A 27,569-nucleotide genomic window follows, 5' to 3' on the forward strand; every position below is an offset into this window, starting at 1 on the left:
TAATGTACATTTTGCTGCTATCTTCTGTCAAATAAATGCTAGTCAAATACCTCATCAACCCTTACTACAGAGACAGAATGCCAGAACGGTAGAGAAATTCTGAACTTTTAAGACACTAACCATATGTCTTGATCAATTTATATGCAGATCCCTTCCCTCAGCAGAACTTTGCCCATACTGTTGAACTAAATCCAGTACAATAGAAGTGAATATAGGAACTGTTCCCTTTTAATTTGAACGGTGATAAAAATGCAAATAAAAGTATTTTTATAGCAGCCTCCAGATTTTATATGTAACCAGCAAATTATAGAAAGATGCGTATTTATAGGTTGGGGGTGGGTTTTTATAATTACAAGAATCACAGACAAAAAAATATAGTTCAGTAAACTGTAAGTGAAAATATAAATCACACAATATCTTGAAAGTTGACATGAAAAAGAACAAGAGGAAGGAAAAAAAGAGGGAAGAAAACTAAAGGCTGCTGGAAGTCTGAAATAAGGCACAACCTCTCCTTCTTTTCTGCTTAATAGAGTATCCTGAGGCTTGAAGTCCCTACCTTCTAGTATCTTGAAAGTAGAAAACTGTGCCAAGAACAATTATGGACAATTACAGTATTCTATCATAAACTTCAGGTTTGTTTCCATGACTATGAAATCTGCATGCAATGTGCACGATACATTATGCTTTGTATGTTCAAAAGAAAAGTATTTTCAAAGGGACTACTTTTCATTTAAACTACTTAAGTAAACATGATGTACATTAAAATACTGCAGACATGATTCGGTATGTAGTTGCTAATATCAAAATGCATCCCTTAAAGAAGGAATGTATTTTTTGTGCTTAAAAACACAAAACATTTTACATTGCTTTTCTTACTAGTTTAAAAAGGGAGAATGTGCTGCAAAATATGATAGCTAGGGACTTAACCTAAAATTAATTATTTGCTGTGAGTAAGCCCAATTACATAAGCTTTTAGAGAAAAATAGTATTGTTTTCCACACAATGCCAAAACAGCTCAATAACACTTAGGGTAAAACAAAAGTTCAGAACATGGAGCAGTGATACAACATAAAAGGTTAAGCAAAGTTGATGGCAAAAGGTTTAACCTGCTTCACACAAATATAGAATAAATTACTTTTTTCATCTAAATGTAACTATTTGCAGCTTTCCTTGACAAATTCAAATGACAACCATGAAAGTCAAATTTTGAGCAAGCACATGCTAAGTACCTTATGCAAAGAATCCCTCAAACATTATTTATCTTTAATACAAAAATACAACTTGCCCTGTGTTTACCACACATACCCCATTAAAAACCTTACTCTGTCTTAGATTCCTTTTGGGGGATACCAACTCAGGCTGTGAAACTGCATTAAAATGACAATTTAAGGAATGATTTATTGGAAGAGTGGTGTAATGGTTAATTTTCTTTTGCTTTCAACTTCTTTGTTCACCCTTTCAAATTTTTCAGTCCTTTCTATTATCACCATGGTAGCAGTGCAGTGACTGTTGAGTTCTATGCTGTCCATATGGCCAACTTTTTGACTAGATTCAAAAAACCTCCTACCAGTTTGATACAAAACCCCTGAAAGTATAAATGACTAAGACTGCAAAAATCTTTTCATCTAAGCCACTCTCCTTCCAGGGCAAGACCATGTCTTTGACCCACTGGCATCTCCTGCTAGACACTTTCACCGATCATGAGGAAGTTTGATATCCACTAAAAAACTAAGCAACAAAAGCTATAACATTAAATGACAATGTACATTAAAACTCTCTTTAGGCACTAACATACAGAAATGAAGGGGGTTTAGTTCACGAGAGCATACCCTTGTTGGGAGGTTTTAAAACGCACATTAAACTTTACAACTTTAGTTAAGCCATCCTAATTTTTGTTGGGTATGCCTGCATACACAATCTCAAGAGTTTTAATTGCTGCAAAAGGAAAGTTTTTTAACTTACATGTTATCATTAATGAATACTAAGCAGTAGTTACTGCACAGGATCAGCAACACCTTTTACAGGGTTGGCTTTTGCTGTTTAAGCCCTCAGTAACATTTCAGAGAGAGTTATTTCGAGGGGAAAAAAACTCTCCTTCCAGTACCTTTAAAATAATGGTTACCTTTAAGGGAGAAAAAAAAAAAAAAAGTATCTAAGCACTTGTATTTACAGAGTTATTGCCAGCATAAATTGTACCAGAATGACAGTCTTTTGTTTGTGACAGTGTAACTTTCCTATGGACACGCCTATTCTGGAATACTCCTGAAGAAATAAAACCTTGACTACAAGTAAAAAAAAAAAAAATAGCTGAAATACTACTTAATTTGCAAGGCTGTAATAAAGGCCATAGAGTCATAATATTAATTAGTGGACTACAAGTTAAATTAATACAGCACAGCACACATCAAAGAAGACTTGTGCCCTAATGCTCTCGCAGTTGACAGTACAAACTTGTATGGTTTTTATTTTTTTTTCAGTACCTCATACTTATCCCACTGTGTAAGGATGCTTATGAGAAGAGTGACAGAGCTAACACAACTTTCTGTAAGAAAAGAAACCTGTTAATTGGAAACGGGAAGAGGAACGCAGATGAAACAAGGGAAGAAAAAAAAATCAAAATCCGTGAGAGGTAAAGGCAAAGCCAAGAAGGGACAACTGAAAAACCATCACTGCAAAAGTGTAATTTATCCAGATAAAGGACTTAATTTCACATTCCTTGCTTTCTTCTCATGCCAAGGAGCTTAACCATTGAAGGTGTCCCTTCTCTCCTTCTGTACTACAAAGGATGCTGTATCATTGCTGACAAGCTGCTGTTCTCAGAGGTGTTTTTCAACTGGAAGTCTTACATACACTGCTATTCTGTCTTGCTTTAATATGGTATAACCTCAATCACTTTCACTTTCAGCACCTAAAGTTGCCCAGCCCTACAGTTCTTTGCTCTTTGCATGGTTAAGCTCCTTGGCAAGTGGCATTTGTAATTATCAATAACACTGCAGAACTTGCACTATTTCTTTAAGGACACTAAACACAAGGAAATAGTGTCTTTGCTTTGCAATACAGGAAAAGACCAGCCTGCGTCATAATGCCTGCATCATCTAGATGAGTCACACTAGCACACTAAGCAGGGCACCCACATCAGAAAGAGGGGCCATGAGACTACAAGAGCAGCAAAATGCTTTTTGGATTTTTAAGCAGTAGTAAAACCAACAGTGGGGCTAACACTTTAGAAACCATTAAAATTAACAGAAATCCTTCTAGGGGTGACTCTTGCAACAGAAGAAATTAAAGACATCCCTTTGTGTTCAAAGGCCTGGAATATCTATCATTGGAAAATCCATTCTATTTACAAATGTAATTACAGTAGTGAACCACCATTACTATAATTAACTGCATAATCTTTAGCGGAGAACTATCTTCTATGTACAGCACATTTCAGTCGCGTTTTATATAAATGAAGACACTGTTGAGTGGTTTCAGTGAGGAAAAAAAGTTGTATGTGTACTGTGAATAGAATTAAGATTCAAAAGAGCAAGTATTTCAGGTAAGTCTATCTACCTGTAATCAGATCCCCTTTCACAAGTTCACATAAGGTACTAAATGCTCTATCCAAATACTGGCAGGTCAGTCAGAGCAGAAAAGCAATCTTTGCTAATGGTCCTCTGGGAAGACAGGGCTTGCAGTGAATTTGGTGCTTCTGGTATAATGCCTATGTTTAAAAGAATAAAAAAAAAACACAAAACAACAAAAACCCAACAACAAAACCAAGGCATTAAATACTTAAAGGACCTAAAGGACCTGAAAAGATGAAGTCGTTGTGAATGACAGTGTAGTGCATGGCAGTCTCAGAAAGGAACCCATCAAAGCCCTTTAAATCCCAGCTTGCAAGTTGGGAGCTGGCAGCAAATGCCAGCTTTTACTGAATCACCTCAAAATACAGATGCTTTAGAGCAAAAAGAGGCCATTAGGTCAGATACAAGTGGCGTGAAAGAGGAAAGTAGCTCAGAGCATCAGCCCTCTTAAGTAGCATAAGAAATGCTAAACTTCCTGTCAAGATTTTTATTTACATTTACAAAAAATTGCAATGAGCCCATGAACACTACAAACTAGGGAAAAGGGGAGTAATGACTAGTCTTGAGTAGCGTTCTCAGCAGGGTCTTCCAAAAGGTAAAGACTGCATCACACTTTCATCCAAAGTAAAATATCACAATGACAGTAAGGAAATAGTATCAAAAGCTACCCCACAAGAAGGACTTGGGACAACACACTTATAAACTCCAGTGATACATACGCTGAGAAAACTAACACTAATGCAGCCACATTATACTCAGATCAGAAACAGAAATATTCATTCTTCAACACTACACTACTACACACATGGCAGCACTGTAATATTTCTAGTGATCATCTTCTTGGCAAACCACTAGCTTCTTCAGTGCCAAGACTTAAGTATGTGATCTTAGAGATACAAATGCATGACCTTAAAGTGAAATATTTTCTGGAGAGAAACTCCTGACTGGGATGTTCAATCACTCAATTTTCTGGACAGACCAAATAACGAGAAGAAATCTATGGAGATGTGTACTTGCTATTACAAAATAACCTGCTGGCATCTGAAAATAATCTAGCAGAAGAACAGAATAAATGAGACTTGAGGCTAACAATCCTTTGAAGACAATAATGAAGTGATAAATAAAAAACCTCCCATATTTCCACAGGCTAACCAGGTACCTCAAATGTAGGAAGACTGAGAGAAACTGAAGTAATGGGGAAAAGAACAAGAGATTCTCAAGGAAAATTTGTCCAAATATTCTGGAGGATATGGGCAACCGATCTGTTTTAAACTTCAAGGAAATGAATAACCATTGATTTAGGTATCTGATTAAAATAATTTAACAGGTGCACACTCTGATCCTCTTCCACATGTCACCATCATAGAGGGAATTCTGACCACTGGGTCAAGATTATCTGGAACATATTCCTACCTTTAGGAGGCGAGTTTAGCAATTAAAGCACCTATTATTGATGTGATATCCAGGAACACACATTTAATTCCAGTCCAATTACAAACAGTAATACTTAAAATAAGATTGGTCTTTTTCATATCAATCTGTTTTACAGCTTGTTCTGTCTTTAGTGATCCTTGTGAAACTTTTTAATTAGCTTCTTTAGAAAGGAGGAAGTAAAACTTAATTTCCCCAAGACAGAATTATTTTTGGTGGAGGTTTAACATTGGGTTTGCTGAGTTTAAAAATGGAACTTGAAAAGACAGCTTGAATTTGTATTCTCCCATCTTAGCCGGCTATTCCTTCATAGATTACAAAGTATTGTCTCTCTACACACAAGAACCTACTACCCTTCATATCACCATTACATATGAATAAATTAAATTTCATTTTAACCTAATCATTAGGTACTGTATCCCACCAGGATGATCCTGGAAACATAAATCTCACATGAAACCTGCTTCATTACACTCCTTTTACACAACCTGTCATTCTCTGGAAGTAATAATCTCAAAGTATAGCTGATCAAATGAGTCCTAGTTCTGTATAATAAATGTCTCATGATCACTAGATTCTCAAGCCAGTTTTCAAGCTGTTCTCCATATGCAGAGGATGCTAAACTTTGTTTTAATAACATGCACGCATCTTACCTATAGGTGTTCTAGTGCATGCCAAAAGCAAACACTTAAATAGTGCATTTTCACAAACACTTCCTGCAATTAAGAGAGACCACGGCAGAAGTTCTAACAGTTAAAACTAACTAGACTGCCAGATATTTGGTCTAAATATTACAGAAAAGTTGTAATAAGATGCTGCAAAAATCAGCACCTTTAAACAATTACATCTTTTCAATGGCAACAGAAACAGAATTTCTGCTTTGTGATAATTTTGTTCAGATACTAGAAGGAAGACAGCTGGTAAAACTGACTAAGATTAAGAGATCCCTCTAAACAACATCTCTATCTTGTTTAATCAATGCTCCCCATTTACAAATAAATTGAACAAAAATATTTGAAATTCAATGTCATAAATGCAGTTCTACTTACACATTATTTAATTATTTCCCTTTTTAGAGTTTCCTTTATTTTGCATCAAGTAGCCATTAATTTTATTAATATAATTGGAATTGGTGGCTTACTACATAATTTCTTCTGCCAGCTGTCTTAAGATAAATTAATTGATTTCTTATCTTCAGGGATGTGGAAACAAGAAGGAAGCAATTGCTTGGTCAATCAGTCAAGGACAAGAGGGGATGTACTTCACATCCACAGACCCCAATGAAAAAAAGAGAGGCTAAGTAGTTTACATAGAAAACCTTGTTCCGTATGATGCATATCATTGTGTAACAATGGATTCACACTAGCTTCTCATTGATGAAGAAGCAATTTTAGCTTTGCTTCTGCTTACCATCTAAGAGCTACTACATGAACAAGTCTATGAAAATACCCAAAATAATCTGAGTTCTTCCTAGACAATGAGAAATGGAACTAGAACTACCAACCTGGTTCCTTGCAACATACACCCGCCCGCCCCCACCCGAATTCTCTCATATTCATAACTGGAGTGGGATTTAAGAATGAGGTTGGTCAGAAACGTTTTAGCAGACATTCATTTTCTGTCAAATGAAACTTTTTGTTTAAACGTATTTTTTTCCCATTTTCTTCTTCCTTCCCAAAAGAGAATTTCTGAGATCCAAAATAAAGGTTTGGGCCACAAAGAAAGAAAAATGACAAGGAAAATGACAAGTGTTCTCTAATTGGCACTTACTTAAAACAACACATCAGTTCAAGTACTTGAATCATGCAGAGGAGAAAGTGACTTTGATTCTTCCCCTTTCACACAGATGTTCTGACATACTCCCCCACTCTCTCCTTTCCATCTCTCCCACACCCCCTCCCTCCTGCCTACTTATTTTTTCTTTCTCTTTCTGCCCCTCTTCAACTTTCGTTTTTTTTCCTCACCCATAAGAAATTTCTGATTGTTTTCCCTTGCTTATTAAAAAGGAAACAAATGTCAAAACAGTATTTTTTTCCTGTCAAACAGAATATTTGCTTCTCATCAGCCCTCAGGAAATCTAGAGTAATTTCCAGCTCTGCTGTAGACATTCATTATGACCTTGAGTAAATAATTTAATCTCCCTCCACCCCTCTTTTGCACTATATGTGAAAAGAGGAAGAAAGTTCTTCTGTCTCCCTTGCATACTTCAGTTCTGAGTTTCTGGGGCCAAGGACTGGCACTTACTGCTATGCAATGTCTAATATAATAAAACTGCAATACCTCCAGGGACACCGAAACATGAACGTAATGCAAACAAATGCAGATATAAACGCATTATAAATACTCTGCAGTACAAACTAGTTATTTACAGTTAATTGAAGGGTTCTACCATGAAACTGTTTGCACAGTTACCAAACATACAACGATCGCTCTTAATACCTGCTTATAAATACAAAAGTACTTACAGGCTTTTGGAACACTGAACAGAAAAAGCCTCAAATTATCACTCTCATATCTTACAGCAGTCTGATACAAAAAGTATCAGACAAAACGTCTCTGTAGTTCAAATCCCTCAAAACTACTGACAGATGCAGACCAGTTGAAGCATAATATCCCAAGTACTCTTAACAGCCTCTCATCATCTTCAACACTTCCCTTGTCACTAGTGTATGACACCCTTGAGGAAGTGAAAATAACCTGAAACAAATACCAGAACTGCAGAAAATGCTCTGCTTTACAATCAGATTGCAAGTCTTACGTACACTGACTTATAATGGTATGAGTTGTAATGATGTGATTTATGTTACATGATTATATATATGATTTATAACTTCACCTTTGTAACTGACTGTTTCATGCTATGCTGCAAATTGACTGGCAGAAGTGTTTCACTTTCCATTGTTCTTCCCTAAAGATTAATACTTAGACCATACATTTTATTCAGAGCATATATCCTTTGTTCAATTTGAGCATAAGGTGAACTAATCCTTGCAGTAAATAATTTAAAAGGAAAAACTGCACAAAAAAAATGCCCCAAAAAACAAACACACAAAAATCCTAACCCCCCAAAAACCCACACTCTCTCACCCCCAGAATTGCTGAGGCTTGAAGACAAGTCCACTTCAAAGATCAGCTCATTTTTAAAGCCTAGTGGAATACTAGCCTACGGATTGAAAAAAGGGTCTGTTTTCAGAGAATTGCAAGGCCTTAAATCCTACCAAACATTACTGTAAATGTAGGACTAGCTGATACTAGAAAGCCCTTGAACTACAGCTTGGTATCAAAAAGCCATTCTTCCAACCAATTTATGTTTCTTCTTGAGGGGAAATATCAAATCCCAGACTACAACTGCACACCACTGTGACAGGTAAAACAGATCTTCAAAATAACATAAACACTGCTGTTCACATTCACAACTTAATTAGACCCAGTAAAACAATTGATTTCTTGTATCAAACATTACGCTTCTGTTAATGCTACACAAGGTGAAACATAGCAAAGCAAACAAGAGAGGAATGCTCTTAAAATAGCAATGAATTGTTCTCCAAAAAAAATACCATGTCTATAATTTCTACACGGATTCAACTTGGCAGCATGTGCATCTGAAACAGGCTCTAGGGTTTGCAATGCCACTCTAACGCACTGCTAGAAGTTAATATTAATAAAAATTCCAGAAAAGCATACAAAAAGCTGCACACAGTTCCCCTGAAGGATACATCCAGAACCTTTTGTCAGAAAAGTGAATGGTGTTTTCTTGATAGCACTGCAACTTCTCCCCCCTCCCCCCTTCCTTTTGGTGAGTTCATTTAGAAACTTGCAAAAGTGAGAATTAATGCAACATGAAACCACAAAACATTGCAGCCAGAAAAATAAAAGATTTGAGGATGTTGCTAGGAAAGCAATGTTATGTGTTTCTCTGGAGATTTTTTTTTCTATTAAGCTAACTGTGAAGACAAGTCAATAAAATTTGCTTTATATTTTGTAAGTATCTTTGTTTGCACAAGGGAAGTCATCTTTTGCATTGCCCAAATGTAGAATGCATGTAGAAGCATACTGGTTCCCTTTATCACATATTCCAGAGCAAAATCCAAGTCATACAAGGAGAATGGTCAAAGAGACACTTCTGACACCTCTCTGTATTTGTAATTCCTGGTGTAGATGGCAGGAAATCTCGAATGTTGGTGTGAACTCAAACCTGTCCTTAATTCTGTCATTCTGACTAGGCTTGCCCCCCTGGTTCTGCTACGTAAAAAATAGTTCCAAAGTGATACACACTTGACACATGCCCCCATTCACTCCTGCCTACGATGTACTTCTGACAGATCATCTATTCTAGAAGATGGGTATGCAAAATCACAGGAGCAGGAGATAAAACAGGAGGATTTGAAGTTACCTAGGATATGCCAGGCAAATCCCTGATGTCCCAAAATAGCAAATACAACAGTGACACAGCAAACAAGATGAGCCCCTATGCATTCTCCATTCCCACTGCCACTGGCTGTGCAACTTGCACTCAAACAACCAGCCACTCTTCCTTTAAAACCAAGGTGGCCAGCCCCAGACTGCCTATTGCAAGCAGGTCCTGGCCTGCACCTTCCCTAAACCCACACCTGGACACTGGATGTGGCTAACCAGCATAGACCAAAGTCCTTAGTGCTAGTATAGCTGGAGTAACTAAGGATATAGGCCTGCTAGGTGATAGGACATTCAAAGGCATTACCGTCAGCCAGAGAAGACTACTTGCAAGTTGCAAAGTAGTTAGAAAGTTTATTTAAAGGTGAAATCATTCATGCTAATCAGATAATCCTAAATGATTATTCATAAAAACTTTATACTACATCCAGTCACTATGAATTGTTTAACTGCCATCACACATTCTAACATCATTTTTTTATATGCTATTGAAAAAAAACCACAAATATTTTCCAGTTTAATTGTTTGCCTTATTCTTACACTTTTAAAACCAACTTCTATTTTGGATGACTTGCAAGGTTAGTTTTAACGAATCTCCTCAATCCCTTCATATTACACATGCACATTTACTAAATTTTTTAAACTGACATATGTCTCTACCTTTATGACCCAATCACTTGTAACCTCTTCCTACTAGAAGGAAGCCTGAGGTCATGCTAAAGAGAAGAGCTTTCTCAAGTGCTATAATCTAGTTTTTAGTCTTTCAGTTACAAACCAGCAGACTGCAAGTTAAGGTTCTGGTGAATGAGCATTCTGTCTTCCAAGTTGCAGAACATGAAATTAGAAATTAAAAAAAGAGAAAAATAACAAACCACTACATCATGAGCTTCAACTGTCATTGAGAAAGGGGGAGGAAAAAAAAGTCCTTCTTGTGTATATTTTCTAGACGATGCACTAAGAGTGTCCAAATAACCATTCTCAGCTCTGTGTGTTGCCTGAGTCTTAAAAGTCTGGTAGATTATCATGACCACAAGATGATACAAATGCGTATTTTTTGAAGAGAGACATCTTAGTTTGTTTCACTTGTTGTCAAACAGTTGGTGACAAGAACTTAAAACACTGAAAGAAATCCATCAAGGTGTTATATTTTCAGAGAAATCAGTAACAGCTACCTACCATTTTATCAGAAAACTCAACTACAATACTGATAATAGAAATTATTTCTTTTAGAAATAGAACTCCAGCTTACTATGAATTACAACTGGATGTGATTAAAATTAACTATTTCTCAAAAAAGAAAACTCCCATGACATTCACTGTGTCATTCAATAATTTTAAAGGGGTGTATATGCAGACCTTCACTCTAGCCTAGTCTGCTCAACAAGACTTCTCTTTATTAAGGCACGCTTTCAAATCAGCTGACTTTTTTTTTGGTTTGGGGGGGGGGGGGGGGGGGGGGAATGGGGCATGGGGTGTGAGACAGCACTGACTGTCCCTCCAAAACCAACCTTCTGCATGGCAAGGAAATCCAGACACACAAAAAGGAAAGAATGGTAGGGTGCACTGGTACCCAGTCAATATCACCACAGGGTTAGAATTACAGCCTCTACCTGTCATCAGCCACAGTAATTTTAGTAACAGAAAACTCACCATTTATCTCAGCCATGTGTGAACCTGCTGTCATGCTTAGTCTTAATTTAAAACTCCAAATGTTTTCTGTATATTTTGGTTTTCATAATTACGTGGACAAGCTAAAATGGAATGAGAGGTAATCAAATGCACAGGGAAGGCTAGCACAAGTTCTGAATCACAGCCCTGATGAACTTCTGCAATTCTAGATAACTGTTGCTGGCACACTGAGTACCTTGGACCTTTCAGGATTCAGCCCTACAGAGGCTGTCAGAATGAGTTACATCAGCTGAATAGAGATTTTGAAGAAGAATCTAGTAAACCTATTCCTGAGGGCTGCATAAGATTTTGTGATCAGTTATTTCACTGCCTGTAAAAAGGTACCGGCACATCAGAAAAAGGTTGTTCTGTTCATTTTTTCTCTTGATGCCCTCATTTGCTATTCAACAGCGTATCACTACAGTTATTCATTCTATTATTTGGGCTTCCAGCTTTAAACTGTTCACTTTTTCACACCATATATGATTAATCCAGATCTTGACAATACTGTTTTGTTTGTAATAAGCAAGGTTTCCCATATAAGTTTGCTTCCTGTTTCCACATAGGAAATTAAAAAAACAGCACACTATATAGCACGTTATGTGCTTCTAAAGGGTGATAAGAACGCATGTTTCTTATGCACTTCACCCTAAATGGAACTTCCATTCTTTCTGCTCAGTAATCCAGAAAAACTGGGGGGGGGAAGGATGGGAGGGTGGAGGAGGGAAGGAAACAACTCAAGTGTTTTATTGCCATCTCCTACTTTCCCCTTCATAGAAATGGACCATGATACGAATCAATCACTTCCTGAATGAAGATATTACAGAAATAAACAAGCTAATCTTATTTTATCTGATAACCAAAAGGAAAATACCATTCTGAAAAACAGTTCCTCTTCTCATTTTCCAATCAGCTCCTTCAACAAACACTTTAGATGGAACAGATTGTCTGACAGATCATGAAAAGCACATAGAAAATTGGGCATCTTTCACAGAAAACATCCTGTTAACAACATGCTAATCTTTAAACCTAGTGCTTAAGTATCCCTAAATGCAGCTGCCATAACAGTTAAACAAGAAGAAATCTCTATCCACATAACCAGAACTGAACATACACAGAACTCTACAGATTAAATTCCCTATCCTGAATTTAATCTAGAAACAGTGAAGCAACTAGACCCATGGGAACAGTAAGTATCCTGTTGCTCATGGCCCTTGAAGCTTAAAATATAAATAGGGTTAACTTTTACCTCCTAAAACATACAGCTGTCCTGGGTTCAGCAGTAGCAGTCATGTTTTTTCCTTTGTGTTAACTGGTGCAGTGCTGTGTTTTGACTTCTAGTTTGAGAGCAGCGTTGGTGAAGCCGATGTTTTCGGTTGTTGCTAAGTGATGTTTACCCTGACCAAGGACTCTGTGAGGCTCATGCTCTGCCAGGGAGGAGGGGAAGCTGTGAGGAAGCAGAGACGGGGCGCCTGACCCGGGCTAGCCGGGGAGGTATTCCATACCACAGCATGTCATGCCCGGGGTGGGGGGTAACTGGGAGTTACCCGGGAAGGACAGGAACTTCCGGGTGGAACTCGTTTTCTTGGCCGGTGGTATCGTATTCTCTTCCCTTGTTATTTTCCCTTATCATTGTTTTAGCTGATAGTAGCGGTGGTGATTTGTTGCTGGACTGTTCTTGTCTCAACCCGTAGGAGTTGCACTCTCTCGATCCTCCTCCCCGTTCCTCCGGGAGCGGGGAAGGGGAGAGCCCCGGTGCAGGGGGGGGGGGAGACGGACACGGACCTTGATTGTTGTCAGCTCGGCACCACTCACTGGGAGTGAGTGAACAAGTTACCTGACTGGGTTTAAACCACGACAACAGCATAGAATAGAGACTGGAACTCCAGGATAATAATGAAGTCATTAAAAAAAAACCCACACTTCAATCCCTCCTAAGAGAGGGAAAGAGATGTATTTTCTGTTACAATATCAGGTTCAAAAATACACGTCTACTAGTACAAAGAAAGATGAAGAACTACAATCTAATGAGAAACCTTGAGGTTAATGCATCCCACAGAAAAGGAGACCTGATAGTATAACTGCATCTGTTTTCATGTGTAAAAGACAATAGCCTTCTTGCCCTGAATCCAGCTGTGTTCCATAAAGATTCTTTTCAATCATTCTCTGAGCTCCCAGATTCTGAATTCTTTCTACACCACTGGGATGACTGCAACACCCAGAGCACCATACAACTAAAACATTTAAACCCACAACAGCTGAAAAAGTAGCTTCTAGCCATTAATCCCACTTCCTTTGCCTCAGAACTGTGGTCAGTCACCCGAAAAGGGAGATGAACAGTTTTAGTCTGACTATTTCAGTTAGAAGCTTCTAAATAGCAGTTTTCTGTCATTTAGGCTGACAATGTCTTTTCCATTATGTGCTATCTGTGGCCAGAGATAATTTCATTGTTAAGCATTCTCACCACTCAGTCTGGGTAATACCAATGTCTCTATCCTTGTTCCATTCCTGGATTCTTTTAAGTTTCCAGTTGGTACACATGACAGTGTTACACACCATAGAACCTTTGGGGCCAGGCCTGAAAGCCAAACAAGCAAACAACAACAACAAAAACCACTTTACATCTACCACTAATGTCACTATCACCCAACAGATAGGTATCCTAAACAAAATCAGCCACTGAGCAAACCTGAACCTGGAAAGCATAAGTCACTTCTCATGAAATGGATTAGGGATCCTGGAACAGATACTTTCAGTATACTTAGCTGGTTGGCAGAGATGAAAGGAGGAAAAGGAAGCTTACAACAAAATAAACACAGATAATTTCTTAATGGGGAAAATCATATTAAAAGCAAGTACACTTAAATCTTTGGCATAAAATTAAGCTTAAGGTTGGTGAACAATCTGTAGTGATACAACTAGGTTAACCATGTTCCTACAATCACTGCTAACTTCCCACAGGAAGCTTCAAAAGACACTTAGTAAACAAGACAATTTTAAAGCACAATTTTTTTGCTACAGAAACACCAATGTGTCAAAATTAAATAACTGGAACAATTACTTTTGCAGTCTTTTTAGTAACTGAGTAGTAGCAACTCTTGTTTTGAAGAACCATTTTAAGCACTATTTGGACAGAAAAAGTAAGGAAGGAAAAAAACATGAAACATGAAAAGAAAGAATTAAATCTACATTGTTGAACTATAACAACTATATGAAGAGAAAAAGACACCAAATTAACTTTTTTCCTAATACATCTGTTTTTTAAGGCAGCTGGTATTTTCAGAAATGGCTTCTATGTGCTGCCACATACACAAGATGTAGCACATAAAAACTAAATACTGCAAAAATTGAATACTGAAAGTTCCTGGCGTGGAAGATAAAGCTAGAAACACATGCACAGGGGAAGTTTAGGTTAGATACAAGGAAGAAGTTCTTTACTGTGAGGGTGGTGAGGCACTGGAACAGGTTGCTCAAAGAAGTTGTGAATGCTCCATCCCTGGCAGTTCAAGGCCAGGTTGGACAGAGCCTTGGGGGACATGGTCCGGTGTGAGGCATCCCTGTCCATGGTAGGGGGTTAGAACAGGATGATCTTAAGGTCCTTTCCAATCCTAACCTTTCTGTGATTCTGTGAAAAGCAAACAAAGGAGGGGAGCAAGCATTGTTTTTCCTCTTCACCTGCACAAATACAGGCCAAAACTTTCTTTTTTTAACTAACAGTTCTATTTACATATTTATACTGAATTGAAATGGTCTAATAATTTTTCTAAGGCTTCCATTTTGAACCTTGACAAAGCACTTAAGAAAGGTGTGAAACTTAAATTTAAAATGGGTTCATATATGACCATGTACAATAAAGTCTTCTACACTCTTACGGAAAAAGAAATAACGTGAATTTTGGACCTGTTTGCGTTCCTACTACCATCAGTGAAAGCTTGACCGCTTATTTGACTGAGCAAAAATATCCTGGCCTTATTACTCTGCAGTCCCATATTAGAGGATCAGGTTGCTGGATACACGAACTAATCCCATTAGTCAGTAAAAGAAGTGAATGACTTTTCAGTCATGACTTTTCGGAATTTCAGCATGACCCACTCTCACCAAATGAAAGCACTTTAAGATGGGGCAGATAAAAGGCTGTGAGTGAAATTAAAACCACACTGCAATTTCAGATGTGCAGTGACTCATATTCTCATCTATTTCCTGATCCCTGGAACCCATTTAGTATTTAAATATAATAAAATTATATGATCATGTTTCCAGGTGTTCATTTAAAATGTCTTCAAAACTTTAAAGCTTTGTATGAAACTGTCCAATTAATGTGTTGCCTAAACAATTCAATTACTATAACTGAATTTTCCTAACATTGTCATTTTCCCCTCTATGCTTCATCATAGTAACAACAAAGGGTAAGACACTGTCTTCCTGCTCCCAAAACCTAAGTTACTAAGTTACTTTCACCCTTCCTGCATCAGTACAAAAGTACAATTACTGAGATGTTCTTTTCACCAAAAATTAATTGAGGCAGGAAGAATGAAGCAGAGTTGCAGACAGAGAGGGAGACTGAAGTCAAAATAAAAACGGCCCAGCAATAAGGACATTCAGCTGGGAAGTGAAGGACCAAGGGTTAAATTCAGGTCCTCTGCCTAACATGGATAAAATATAAAATAACTGTGTTAAATCCTGGATGATTCTTCTAACCACTCACTGTAATTCCAGTGTGGATCAATCCTGCTTCTGCTATAACTGACATTGCTGTAGCTTATAGAAACATGAGCTTGGTATGCACTAGTTATGCAAATTATTTACCCTGGTTTTCAAGTATTACACCTGAAGTAAACTCCCTGTTAACAGTTCAATGCATCTGCACAAGATACAGTCACACGGACAAGTTTCACTGCTTGCAGGATCCCACATTCGTATGAAGAACCCCTGCTGAGACTGTAGTATTAAAGTGTTATAGAATTTGTGGAAAAATTCATATGTGGAAAAAAAAAAAAGCAGAAAAAACAAAAATTAATCAGCATTTTGGCTTGGAAGACATTTTGTCAAAACCCGACTTGTAACTAGTATCAGGGAGGAACATTTTGAGCAAGCTCCTCAATTTCAAAGATTTATAAGATTATTGAACAAATTACTCTGACTTGCTCAGAGCTGCACAGTCTATTTCATTAGCATACATTTGCGGACATTCTCAGATAGTTTACACATATACAAGGGAACACAACACATTTAAATATTTTAGATCCACATTACAGGGAATGGCAAACCACATTAGCCTTTTCATCTTATGGATACAGACCAGAGTCCTAGAAACATCAAATACATTCATAAAAGGCAGGAAACCAAAGAAAAGAAAACAAATCCTTTCTCCAGACTGCAAAGCAGCTGCAATTCAGTTGAGCTCTGCAGCCCTGTTGCTGACATGAGCTCTGAAAGCAGTCTTCTCCTTGTAGATTATGAGGAAATCTCCACATTACCTAACAGACTGTTGTTTAAATTATCCATCCTACCTAGTGCTTTGAAAATTAAAACCAACAGAATCTAAGTGTGTGATAGACAATCAGTTCACACCATTTGCAATAAACACAGGCATTTTTTCCACCCCATCAAGTTTTTAAACTTTTAAACACATTTATAAGGAGAATAAATTATAGTGGTGTGACAGCCCTAAGCACTGCAGCATCAAATCAATGTAATATTAGCTACCTGAAAGTAAAATTAAACTGAACAGATGAGATAGATATAGGAACACATTCTTGTGATGCTATCTTGAACATTTCATATAGTTAGTCACTGTCCCTTACTAAGCTTTGAAACTCTTCTACTAGTAATATCTTAATATCTTAAGAGTCAGGGCCAATATGAGCTTTTTAGAGAATTTTGTCCTATTCTTGTTCATTGGAGGAAACATTTGGGGAAAAAAAATGTCTATTTTAAAACACATCTGGCAACGCTCACTTTCTTTTTAGGAAATACAAGCACGTTTACCTTCCATAGTGAAGTAATGAAGACATTATTTCCATGTCCAACAAAGCCCAGGAAGTCATTCGTGGGCTAGCTGAAGTGGTTGGTAATTCAGTTACAGACCCAGCACCTCAAACATACAAAGCAATTACACATAGATTCAATGAATATAGAGCTGAATATCCTTCCTCTGTTAAAAAATTAAATAGTAGATTAGAGTTGAAATAAGACATTTCAGACATTTCTTGTGCTTTGTTCTGTCACATTTAGTTGAACTGAATGTAACATTCCAGCCCTCAAAAAAAATCCTGCTCATTTATGTGAGTCAAATTTGGGAGCAGGTGGTGGGAGACAGTAGTAGCTAGAGCTGAACCACACCTCACCACAGAATCACAATGAATGCCTGTGCCTTGTAATTACTTATTTTGTTTACACTCTCATAAAACAACCAGCCAATACATTTAAGTGTCTGCACATTAAATGAGATTCAGGACAGAAGCGTTAACTCTCTATGCTAATTGCTCAAATGGGAACTTCAGGAGGAAAAGGTAATTTCCACATAAACTAACTCACTTGAGAACTTTTCTCATAGAAAAAAGTAAAATCAAAGATCTGTCATAGAACAATTGTTAAACAAATGGGCAAGACAGTGGTGCTCTAGAAAGTAAAAACTGTTCTATGGTGGGCCCAGATACAGACAGATAAAGTAAACAGTATTTTAAAGGACATCTATACCACTCTAACTGCACGTAAATAAATACAATAGCAGTATTCTAAGCACAGTTATTGATTTTAGAAGATCCAATATGAATTTGTTCAACATGTTATTTAAAACCTGCTTTTACGCCTTACTGTTGAGCTGTTTTACAATATGGATTCACTACGTTTGTCTGATGCTTTTGTTCACTCCTTATTGCATATCCTTACAGAATTCATTACGACTTACTCTGTGATGAATAATTCTCACACTGGAATGACTTACTCATTTAAAAGAAAGCCCCTGTTCAGTTTTAACAAGGTTACCTCTAACAGGTGCTTGTAGTCAATGCAGATATTTTTAATGAACTCATTAAACTAAAACATTAAGGTTTCAAGACAAAATAATAATGTGCTCCACAAACCTTCCTATTTTGTGTAAAAACATGCAGACTTTTGCTGTATACCTTTTCAGAAAGCTCAATGGCAAAAGGAATTAACCGCTTGTCCACTGTCTTCTAAAAGCAGATACCACGGTATTCATGCTCTCATGCTCATAAATACAATGAGCAATTACAGAATAACAGAAAAATCTTGTTCATGCCAGACATTAATGTTCTAGTCAACTGTCATATTATAAGCCCATTCATATATTTATATATATTTGGATATATACAACTAATATTTTTTTACCTACTCAGTTATCAATTAGTGTTTTTTCAGTCTGACCTTATATTCCTTAGCTTTAGTTGCACTGACGCTGGTTCCAGAATATGAGCATGAACCATTAATATAAAAAAAAAACTAGTAATTCATGCACCCTCACAGGGATGAAACACTGACTTTAAGTAAGTGATAAATTAGCTTAATAGTAAGAGCTTTGAGATAATCCTGTTCAGAAAATTAATTGTAGGGCTTAACCAGTGTCCTGCTTTTTATTTATGTGACATTCAAAATAAACTATTGTTGATTATATAAGTAAGCATGTATGTACATGTATACATACACATGTGTGTATACACACATAGAATAGTTAGGGCAGGAAAGGACCTTAAGATCATCTAGTTCCAACTCCCCTGCCATGGGCAGGGATACCTCACACTAGACCATGTTTTACCCTAGGTTATTTCCTCCTTTAGTTTCCTAAAAATTAGTCCTACCAGCACATATTAGAGAATTATTAATTTAAAATTGTATTTTCCTTGAGCAAATATTATTTTTTACAATTTAATCATGTTTTCACCGGACTTGCCTGATAAATTAATTATAGTGATTATCATAATTTTCTACCTAATGTTAATAGAATAGTCTTCACCTGTTTAATGCATTTTCAAACTAACATGTTCCATTACTATATACTTTCCAAGTAATTATCTGCTGTTCAAAAAGACTTATTTATCTGTTAAACAGGTCTTAATTCTCAAAAATATTTTATCATGAGAAACTTGATAAAAAACCCTAATGAAATTGGTAGTAACAGTATCACTTAATGTGATGGACCTTAGTTTAGAGTGTGTAACACACACTGAATAGTACAGTATGCCTGATGAAAGCAAGAAGTACATTCACAGCCATGTGCAGTCCATAGTCCTATCAAAGTTGGTGTAAATTAAAGCTTTTATTAGCATAAATATTAAAATATAGCAACTTCTTTCTGTATTAAATATAAAGCATATATAAACATAGAAATATGTTGAAGAGACTGAAAATGTTGGTTGATTTAAGAGTTTGACTAATATGCTACCCAAAACCTGCTATTAAACTTAACTCACTTCCAACACTTATAAGAGTAAAATATATTCAAAGCTGCATGGTAATATTTTATTTAGATACATGGACAAAATTAATGTAGTAATCACATAATAAAAACCTGAAAAGTCAAATAGTCAAGTGAAACTGTTGTATTTTTATTTGCCCATATTCTGGATCATGGCTGTGTGAAGATACTCCGTTAGCCAGGAGCAAAGATGCTCAGCAGGGACAGCACTGTCACACAAAAATACCCTAGGTTTCTTCACAAATAACTCTCAGGAGTAGAAGAATGTTTAAAATTTGCTCCAGAGCTTTATTTTGAGGGGAGAAATGTTTTGAGACCAGCAAAAGCACAAGAATTCCTACTGTAGGCTACATCCTGGCTTTACTGTATCATTTTACTAAAGACACATACATCTGATCTTGCCCATTTTAAATACAAGGGGGTACAGAACCTATTTCACATCTGCTCATCAAGCCCGAGAAATGTTTTATAGTGAAAAGGAAGTGAGAAGGTCCAGGAATACAAATGAACTGAAACATAAGCATTTAATAAATTCCCCCTTTAAAATCAGTTCTAATCATTCATTGTGAAATATATTTAGACTTGGTCCACAGTAATTTTAATTCAAATAAACACGTGTAAATTTCTCCCATCTTTACCACTACATGATATATTTCTTTGCTTAGTCTTTAATCATTTTGCCAGCAGTATGCTGAATGCTATTTCTTCATGAATGCAATCTACAGCATTATATTCCAAAATGGCTCGGAAAACCTTTGCAATGACTCCCAAGTTGCAACATGCAAAATATTCATACATTTTCAAAGCTGCTGGTTGGAGATATAATGAAAGGATCTAAGGTTTATGCATGAATCAGCATCCCCTTGTCGTAATGTCACGGTGCAGTGATCCCTGCAGAGCTATAAGACTTGATTTAAAACAGAAAAGCTCAACACTGGCTCTTGAGCTAGCAGGATTAAACACACAAGATTGTGCATATATTACCTCTGTGCTGAAACTACTATATGAAAAACTAGTTACAGTTATTGAGATTTTATAGCACTCCATAGGAAACATCTCTTTAGGTAACTCCAATATCCTTTCAGTGCAAAACTACGTGAGTACAAAATACCACTATCCCTGTTTGTGTTGGAGGAAAAAATTAATCTTCACCAGTTGCCTCTTTCCTTGTTTTGTCAGATTTAACTATTTTAAAAAACATCTGATGTTGCTGATGGTCAGCACTTCTCCAATTAGACTAGGCTCCATTACGCTGCACTGAAGGACAATAAAGACCAGTGGTTTGGATACTTTCCAGTTCTACCCTATGAATTATCTGCAGTGCTGTACCTTTGCTCCAGCTGTTGAAAGCCAAAGGTTCTGTTAGCTCTGCTACCATTTGCCTGTACCACCTAGGCTGTAATCCTCTGAAGCACCAAGAATCCCCCAAAAGGGCTAAGGCTAGCCCATTTCTTTTGAAGGATGTAACAGTAGCTACCCAGCAGGCATTTATCTTAACTGTGCCATCAGCCTGAAGAAAGACCGCACCACCTCTCAATCAAAACCATTCAGCCTCCTAGTGACACCGACTTGTGAGGTGTCAAACTGCAATTATATTCCAACAGCTACTGCTGAGGACATCTCAAGACAGCTCTGCACAAGACTTGCGACAGTCCAACAAAGCTACTGACTACTTGTTGTAAATATATGTGAATTAAGGCTACCTACTTAAAGCGTGTCCATTCTTCCTCTGCTACCATCTTCTAGTCACCTTTAAATGCCCGAGTTTCAAACAACCCTCAGGGGTACATGACAAAGTCCACTCTTTCCTGGACGTTTAGTGAACCTAATTTAAAAGCAGTACCAGCAATACAACTTGTCCATCTGAAAAACTGTTTGCTTCATGAACGAACTTAGCGCAAGTGCTGACATGATAAGTTTGAAGATTCCCTCACAGTTTTACGGTGCTCAAAGCGGAGGGAGCCGGACGGCTGTGTTCCCTGCGCGGGGCGGGACGCGGGCAAGGGCACAGCCCCAGCGGGGCGGCGGCGGAGCCCCGGGAGGCTGCCGGGTGCCACCTGCTGGCCGCCAGGGCGGGACCGCCCGCACCTCCCGCGGGATGGGTCGGGGTTTAAAGCAGAAGCCCGAACATTCCGGCGGTCGATTTTAGACAATGCATTTATTATTGTTAGGGAGGAAAAGGTCATGACTTCTACTACGATATAAGCCTGCCACCATGTTCCTGTGAAGGACAGTCATCAGCTGGAGTGAAATACCTGAAGCATTCTCAGTTTCACATTATCGTACATCTCTGTGACCTCCTTTTACACCTGCATTAACTGTTGATAGTGCTGCGTTTGGACAGGTTCTTTGTACACGATTCTGGGAAAACGAAATAAAACATAAAAACAACCAAGAAAAAGAGATTTTTCTGTATTTTAAATGAGAACAAGCATAAAGGGTACAAAAAAAATATGGATCCTCCTTAACCATTTGTGCATGCAGTGCTCTGCAATCACCTGCCAAATTCTGCATCTTATATAGCAAATATTTGTCTTCAGAACTCCAATCAAACCTTTCCTGGAAGGCAATCAAGGAGATACTATAGGTACTTTTTGCACATGCTTAACTAGTCAAATCCAATTGACAAGATAACTTGACTAAACCATCAGCTGTGATTGAGGTGATTAAGTGTTCACATCTTAATTTGGTGCTCTTCAAACCACTTGGAAATTGAAGCCTTGGACAAGGTTCAGACAAAGGGAGACACGGAATACAGCTAGCTCCCTTCTGCTCAAAGTCCATCACTGCAGTCTGCAGCCTACACGTGTCTCCAAGAAAGAGCTAAGCTCAAGAACAAGGCTTATGCAGGCATACAAATACTGATGAAAAACTTGCTGGGGGTGGAGAAAAATACGTAACCTTTACTTTTTCAAAGACCAAGTCGCTACACTTGTCTCTAGCATTAGTAGAAAGAAAAAAATTCTGGTGCCTTATATAACTTATTTTGAGAAGTCCATTGACTTCACAGAATTGAGAAACACAGAAAAACCCGTCAGTATCACAGAATGCTACCTAAACCTCTACACAACCCCCCTTACTTGACCAACAGGAACGTATACTGCAAATACTGATCTCATGTAGTTCTGATTGCTGCAAAACCTCAATACTCACGAAAACAAGAATTTCCCAGGCAATTCGCAAAGATTAGCAAAGTACCTTTATTGTGGCTGACTACATACTCTTTTTTGACTTCAGCTATGGATACTATGCTCTCCTACCCTCATACATGCCACTCAAAGCTTCTTGGGTTGAGCTCTTGCACCTATCCCAGTGCCTGTGCCAAGACACCCCTCATCAGCACCCCCAGCTCCTACCATACCGCAGCTAAACGATAATGATTAAAAAAGGTCGCTAATAGAGGGAAATTGCTCCCGCTGACAGCTAACCTCCAGAATCAGTGTGTCTCTTAAATCACCTCCCTAGGAGAGAAGGGGAAAAGCCTCGGGGGAGCTCGGCGCTGGGATACGGCAGGGGGGGCCCGCACAAGAGCGGGCTCTCTCCTCCACATCAAGCGCCTCAGCGGCGGAAGGCGGCACTCCCCCTCGCCCTGGGAACGTCTGCTTCACGCTCACAGGTCCCGTCACCGGCACGGGCAACGCCCGCTGCTCCCGTTGCAGCTGCCCCTTTCCGCATGACCGGCCGCGGCCACCCCTCTCCTGCAGGGTCACAGCGCACCCCGAACACTGGGCAGCCACCGAGCGGCGGCCACCACCACCGCGGGACCCCCGCCCGAGCGCTCTGCTCTCCGCGCCGGGGCGAACGCGGCCCCGCCCCACCTCCCCGAGCCACGCACGTGCCCCGAGCCCCGCGGCACGCGGGCGGCCGGGACCGGCCTCGCCGGAGGCAGAGGCAGGACAGAGCCCCGCCGCCCGCTCGCACAGCCCACCGGCAGGCGACGGCCCCTGCGGGAGCCGCGGGCACCCGGCAAGGGGGGAGGCGGGAGGGCGGCGTGATGGAGCGTGGCGTAAAATGGCTGACCACCCCGCAGCTCCTCCACTGCTGTCGAGAGGGAGCCCCGGCCCTGCTCACGCTGCTTCATGAGAAGGCTCCGCGGGCGGTGGGAGAGCGCTGCGGATAGCGCCGCGGGCGCGCAGCCTTACGTAAGGCGCGGGGAAGAGCTGCCGGGCGGGGGCGGCAGGAACCATTTTAAACCTGTGCGAGGGCTGGGGAGCAGCAGAGAGACCCCGCTCCACGTTTACCGGGGGGGGAGACACGGGAGTGACGGGGACCGGGCGCTCCCGCACCTGCGCGGCGGCGGTGCGGTGCCCTCCTCCCGCACTCCCTCCACGCACCCACCCCCCTCACATAGAGACCCCCTCACGGGCTGCCCCCCGCCGCGCCGTGCGCAGGCGCTCCGGCCCCGCCGGCACTAGGAAGATGCCTAGCGGAGAGCAGGGTGCGCAGCGGCTGGCGGTGCCCGCTACTCACAGGCGTTGGTGACGGCGAAGCTGTTGGCCACCTCCAGGTTGTCGATGTGTGGGGTCAGCCTGAACTCCGAGGTGGAAAACTGAACCATCCCGACCCGAAACGCGCTGTACTCCTGATCGGCGCCCCTCGGGAACAGCCCCCCTGCAGGGAAACACACACACACATAGGAATCAACGGGCGGGAGCACCGGCAGCGCGGGCAGCATGGGGGTCGCGTCCCCTCCCGCAGCCAGGGTACCAGTGGGCTCCACTCGCGGCCGAAGCGATCCCGGCTACGGATCCATTTAGCGACCAAGGGGCTGGCCACGGCAGCGGGAGAGGAGCCGACGGGCTCCTGGCCGGTACCGCGGTAGGGCTGGACATGACAGGAATGCCCGAGCGAGAGGCGACGGAGCGGGATCCCGGCGGGAGCAGAGCGGGTTCCGCCGGCACGCGGGCACCTACCGATCTGTATGCTGTTAGAATTGACCCCCCAGATCAATCCCCACAACACGGGCGCCAGGAAGACAGAAATATGCATAATCTTTTGCATTTCCAGGAAAAGTAGAGCATCCACAAAGCCACGGAAACAGCCCTTTCTTCCGCGTCGTCCTTCTCCTCCGCGGGGCGCGCTCGTCAGCTAATTAGATCCTCCGAGCGAGCGGCTGGCGGGAGCAAGACAGGCACGGCAGAACCTGCTGCCACCGACAGCCGCGGCTCCGGTCCTCGTCCCGGCTCCGGAAATAAGCGGGAAGGTTGGGGGAGGGAGCGTACGGGGGTGGCCGCGTGCCGTGGAGCGGCGGCACTGCCGCTGTGTTCCTGTGCTGTCTGAGCGCGCCCGCCGCCCGGCCCGGCCCGGCCCGGCCCTGCCCTCACACGCGCTCGCCCGCGCTCCCTCGCACTCAACGGACGGGCGGGCGGCGCACCCGGCGAGGCGGCGGCGCGCCTGCGCGAGCAGCGGTGGCCCGCGGGAGCGCGCCCCTCCCACCCCCTTCGCGCTGCGCCCCGCCCATTCGTGCGCGGCCGCTGCCAGCCTTCAGCACCACGGACAGAGGCGGGTCGGGAGGCGACGGGTCCGGGACCGGACCAGCCCCATTGCCTCGGGGGGCGTCTTGTCCGCCACACCGCCCCCCGGGATGCCCCTAAAGAGCGCGTCTAAAGTTGGGTACCTCAGCCCCAACGCTTCCGCCCGCGTGCGGAGCCCTCGCGCCTGTACGCCTTTCATCGGGTGGAAGTCAGAGGCATGACTCAAACGCATGCCGACTTCTCTCTGTGACAGCGGGAGGTGTTAGCTTAGGTGGAAAACTGAAATGAAGAAGAAAGAAACACCAAGACCCCCCCCCACAAAAAAAAAAAACCAAACAAAAAACACCAACCCCCCCCCAAAACCCACATTTTTTTCTAGATTTTGATTTATTTCACTAGTCCTCACCAAGTTGACTTTGGGATGTAGGTATATCTAAAAAGCTTATTTTTAATTTCTGTACCCAAATCAGAAAAGTTAATATGCAGGAAGATCTAAAGCTGTTCAGACGTTTCATTTTCATGCACAATGGAGATTTTTTCCCAAGATGGGTTCCGGCTATGTTAGCTAGACGTACTATTTACTGCAAGCTAAATTTAACATGTTTCAGTTGGCACAAAGTCTGTTGCTATGCACCACACACACAGAGACATAGACACACACAGACATGTGCACAGATCTTATAGAACAGGCAGTATAGTGATACTGTGACTGTGACAATGAATTTGCTATTAAATGCTAATTTGCTGGCATATTTGTAATTTTATTGTTGTTGTTAATAAAGATGAAGAATATCCATGCAGGAAAGGATGCTAATCTTTCATTGCATCTCCCTTTTTTTTGCAAAAAATATTAAATTGTCTGAATTCCCCTTTCTAGATACAAAGCAGAATCATGAAGCTTCAGGTATTCAGATACCAATATAAGTACATATGCTGAACACATAGAAAGTAGGCAGTTTGAGGCCCTTTACCCATCACCGATTCATGATGAGTTTTGTTTCATTTGAGTCATTTCACCAGCAAATTCTGTACTAGTTTCTGTCTGTATCTGCGTCGTCATCTCTCTCCCCAGAAAACGAAGTGATCCTGAAGAAGAGAGAAAGCTTTAACATCATGAGCTCATAGACCCCATGACATTAATTGGGTGGCATGGCAGAGTCTCTACAGCCATTCCTTGCTTTCTCCCCCAACCTCGTCCCTCCCAAAGGTCAGGTTTTGTGCCCCTTGGTACAATGGACAGCTGAATTCTGTGAAAGGAACAAACAGTGTCACTGTGACAATTGGTAGATTAAGATATCGGAGGAAAGCTGGCGTTCAGGTTGTCCTCACTGTGCCCTAGACAATGAGATGTGCAGGCATTTGCTTTTAATAAATACTATAATACTACCAATCTTTAACAGGAGCACAGGTAAATCATAAACACACACACTTCCACCCCAGTCTGAAGAATCCCCTTGCATATATCAAATGAGATTAAAATGCAGCAAAAATCTCAGTTTGAAGGTTGTTTTTAATATCTAATAATGAAAAAAAAAACAAACAAGTATTTACATTGCAGCTGCACAATGAACTAAAATATAAAAAAGATTAAGATGGCACAAAATATAAAAATGAAATCTTGAAGAATCCCAGTTTTTACAGTTATAGAAAGGGTTTAAATCTGTAAGCTGTTTGCTTTGTTTTTGTTTTTGGTTGGTTGGGTTGCTCTGTGTGTGTATGTGTCACAGAGAACAGTGCTATTTCACATGCACATCAAGACCTTTGTCAGATACAGTAAGAATAATTCATGGTGATATACACTATATCTGCTTAGATAGTAAAATATTTCAAGTGAAAGACCTTCAGCATAGGACCTATAGCATAGCAGGCAGGTAAAATAAAAGTGACACGAGTAAGAAGTTAATTACCAGTTACAGCTGAGGGGTTTGTACACTGTTTGCGGTGAGTTAATAACAACTGCCATGACAATCACAACTGATACCACCCAGGCTGCTGATTTTCTAATGCATCTTTTTCCATTACATAGTCGTGAGTACATATGGGTATATGTCATCCACAGTGTGTGTGTGTATGTGCATCCAGATTTGTATCATCATATCAGAACATGCAGAAAGAGTGCCAAATTATGTGACCATATTCTGCTGGTGGTGTGCCAGAGAAAAAGAAAAGATTTCAGCTGTGATGATTAAATACAAAAGGACAGCATAGACTAGTCAATCAGCAAGAAAACAGTTTAATCAGAATTTAATAGCAGGGGAAAATGCCAATAATAAAATAAAGCCTTCTTCAACTCTCTATTTTTTATAATAGTTCTGTGCTAATTGAAAAGATGCAAGCAGGCAAAAGAGGAAAAAAAGAAATTTATAGGTGATAGTAATTTATGACCGTGTACTAAGAATAGACATACTCATTAACACTGTGCATAAAAAAATCAGACTACATTACTGGGAATCACATTCAATACTTTTTGCATGAGAAAATGAAAAGGATCTAGCAATAGTTAAGTAAGGATTGAAATCTTAAAAATAGAAGATTGTTATATGCATTCTTTCAAATACGTGATAAAAGGTCATGTAA

General features: G+C 40.2%; 1 protein-coding gene across 4 annotated transcripts in view; it reads right to left on the bottom strand.

The window, feature by feature from the left end:
* GRIA2 (glutamate ionotropic receptor AMPA type subunit 2) overlaps nucleotides 1-24,897 on the bottom strand; it is a 94,258-nt gene extending 69,361 nt beyond the window's left edge. For 2 of the 4 annotated variants that reach the window (XM_061475811.1, XM_061475820.1), the window contains exons 1-2: nucleotides 24,432-24,894; nucleotides 23,989-24,129 (exon numbers count right to left, since the gene is read on the bottom strand). In XM_061475811.1, coding sequence (XP_061331795.1) covers nucleotides 23,989-24,129; nucleotides 24,432-24,519 — 229 coding nt within the window. In that variant the 5' untranslated portion in view covers nucleotides 24,520-24,894. Of the gene's footprint in view, nucleotides 1-23,988; nucleotides 24,130-24,431 lie in introns of all 4 variants that reach the window. The other 2 variants (XR_009747301.1, XM_061475833.1) reach the window with 2 other exon arrangements.
* Nucleotides 24,898-27,569: the final 2,672 nt, after the last annotated feature.

The sequence above is a fragment of the Pezoporus flaviventris genome, unplaced genomic scaffold (assembly GCF_033815535.1).
Source record: "Pezoporus flaviventris isolate CSIRO_AGI_PZ_B2104156 unplaced genomic scaffold, CSIRO_AGI_Pfla_v1 ptg000002l, whole genome shotgun sequence".
NCBI classification, from domain to species: Eukaryota; Metazoa; Chordata; class Aves; order Psittaciformes; family Psittacidae; genus Pezoporus; species Pezoporus flaviventris.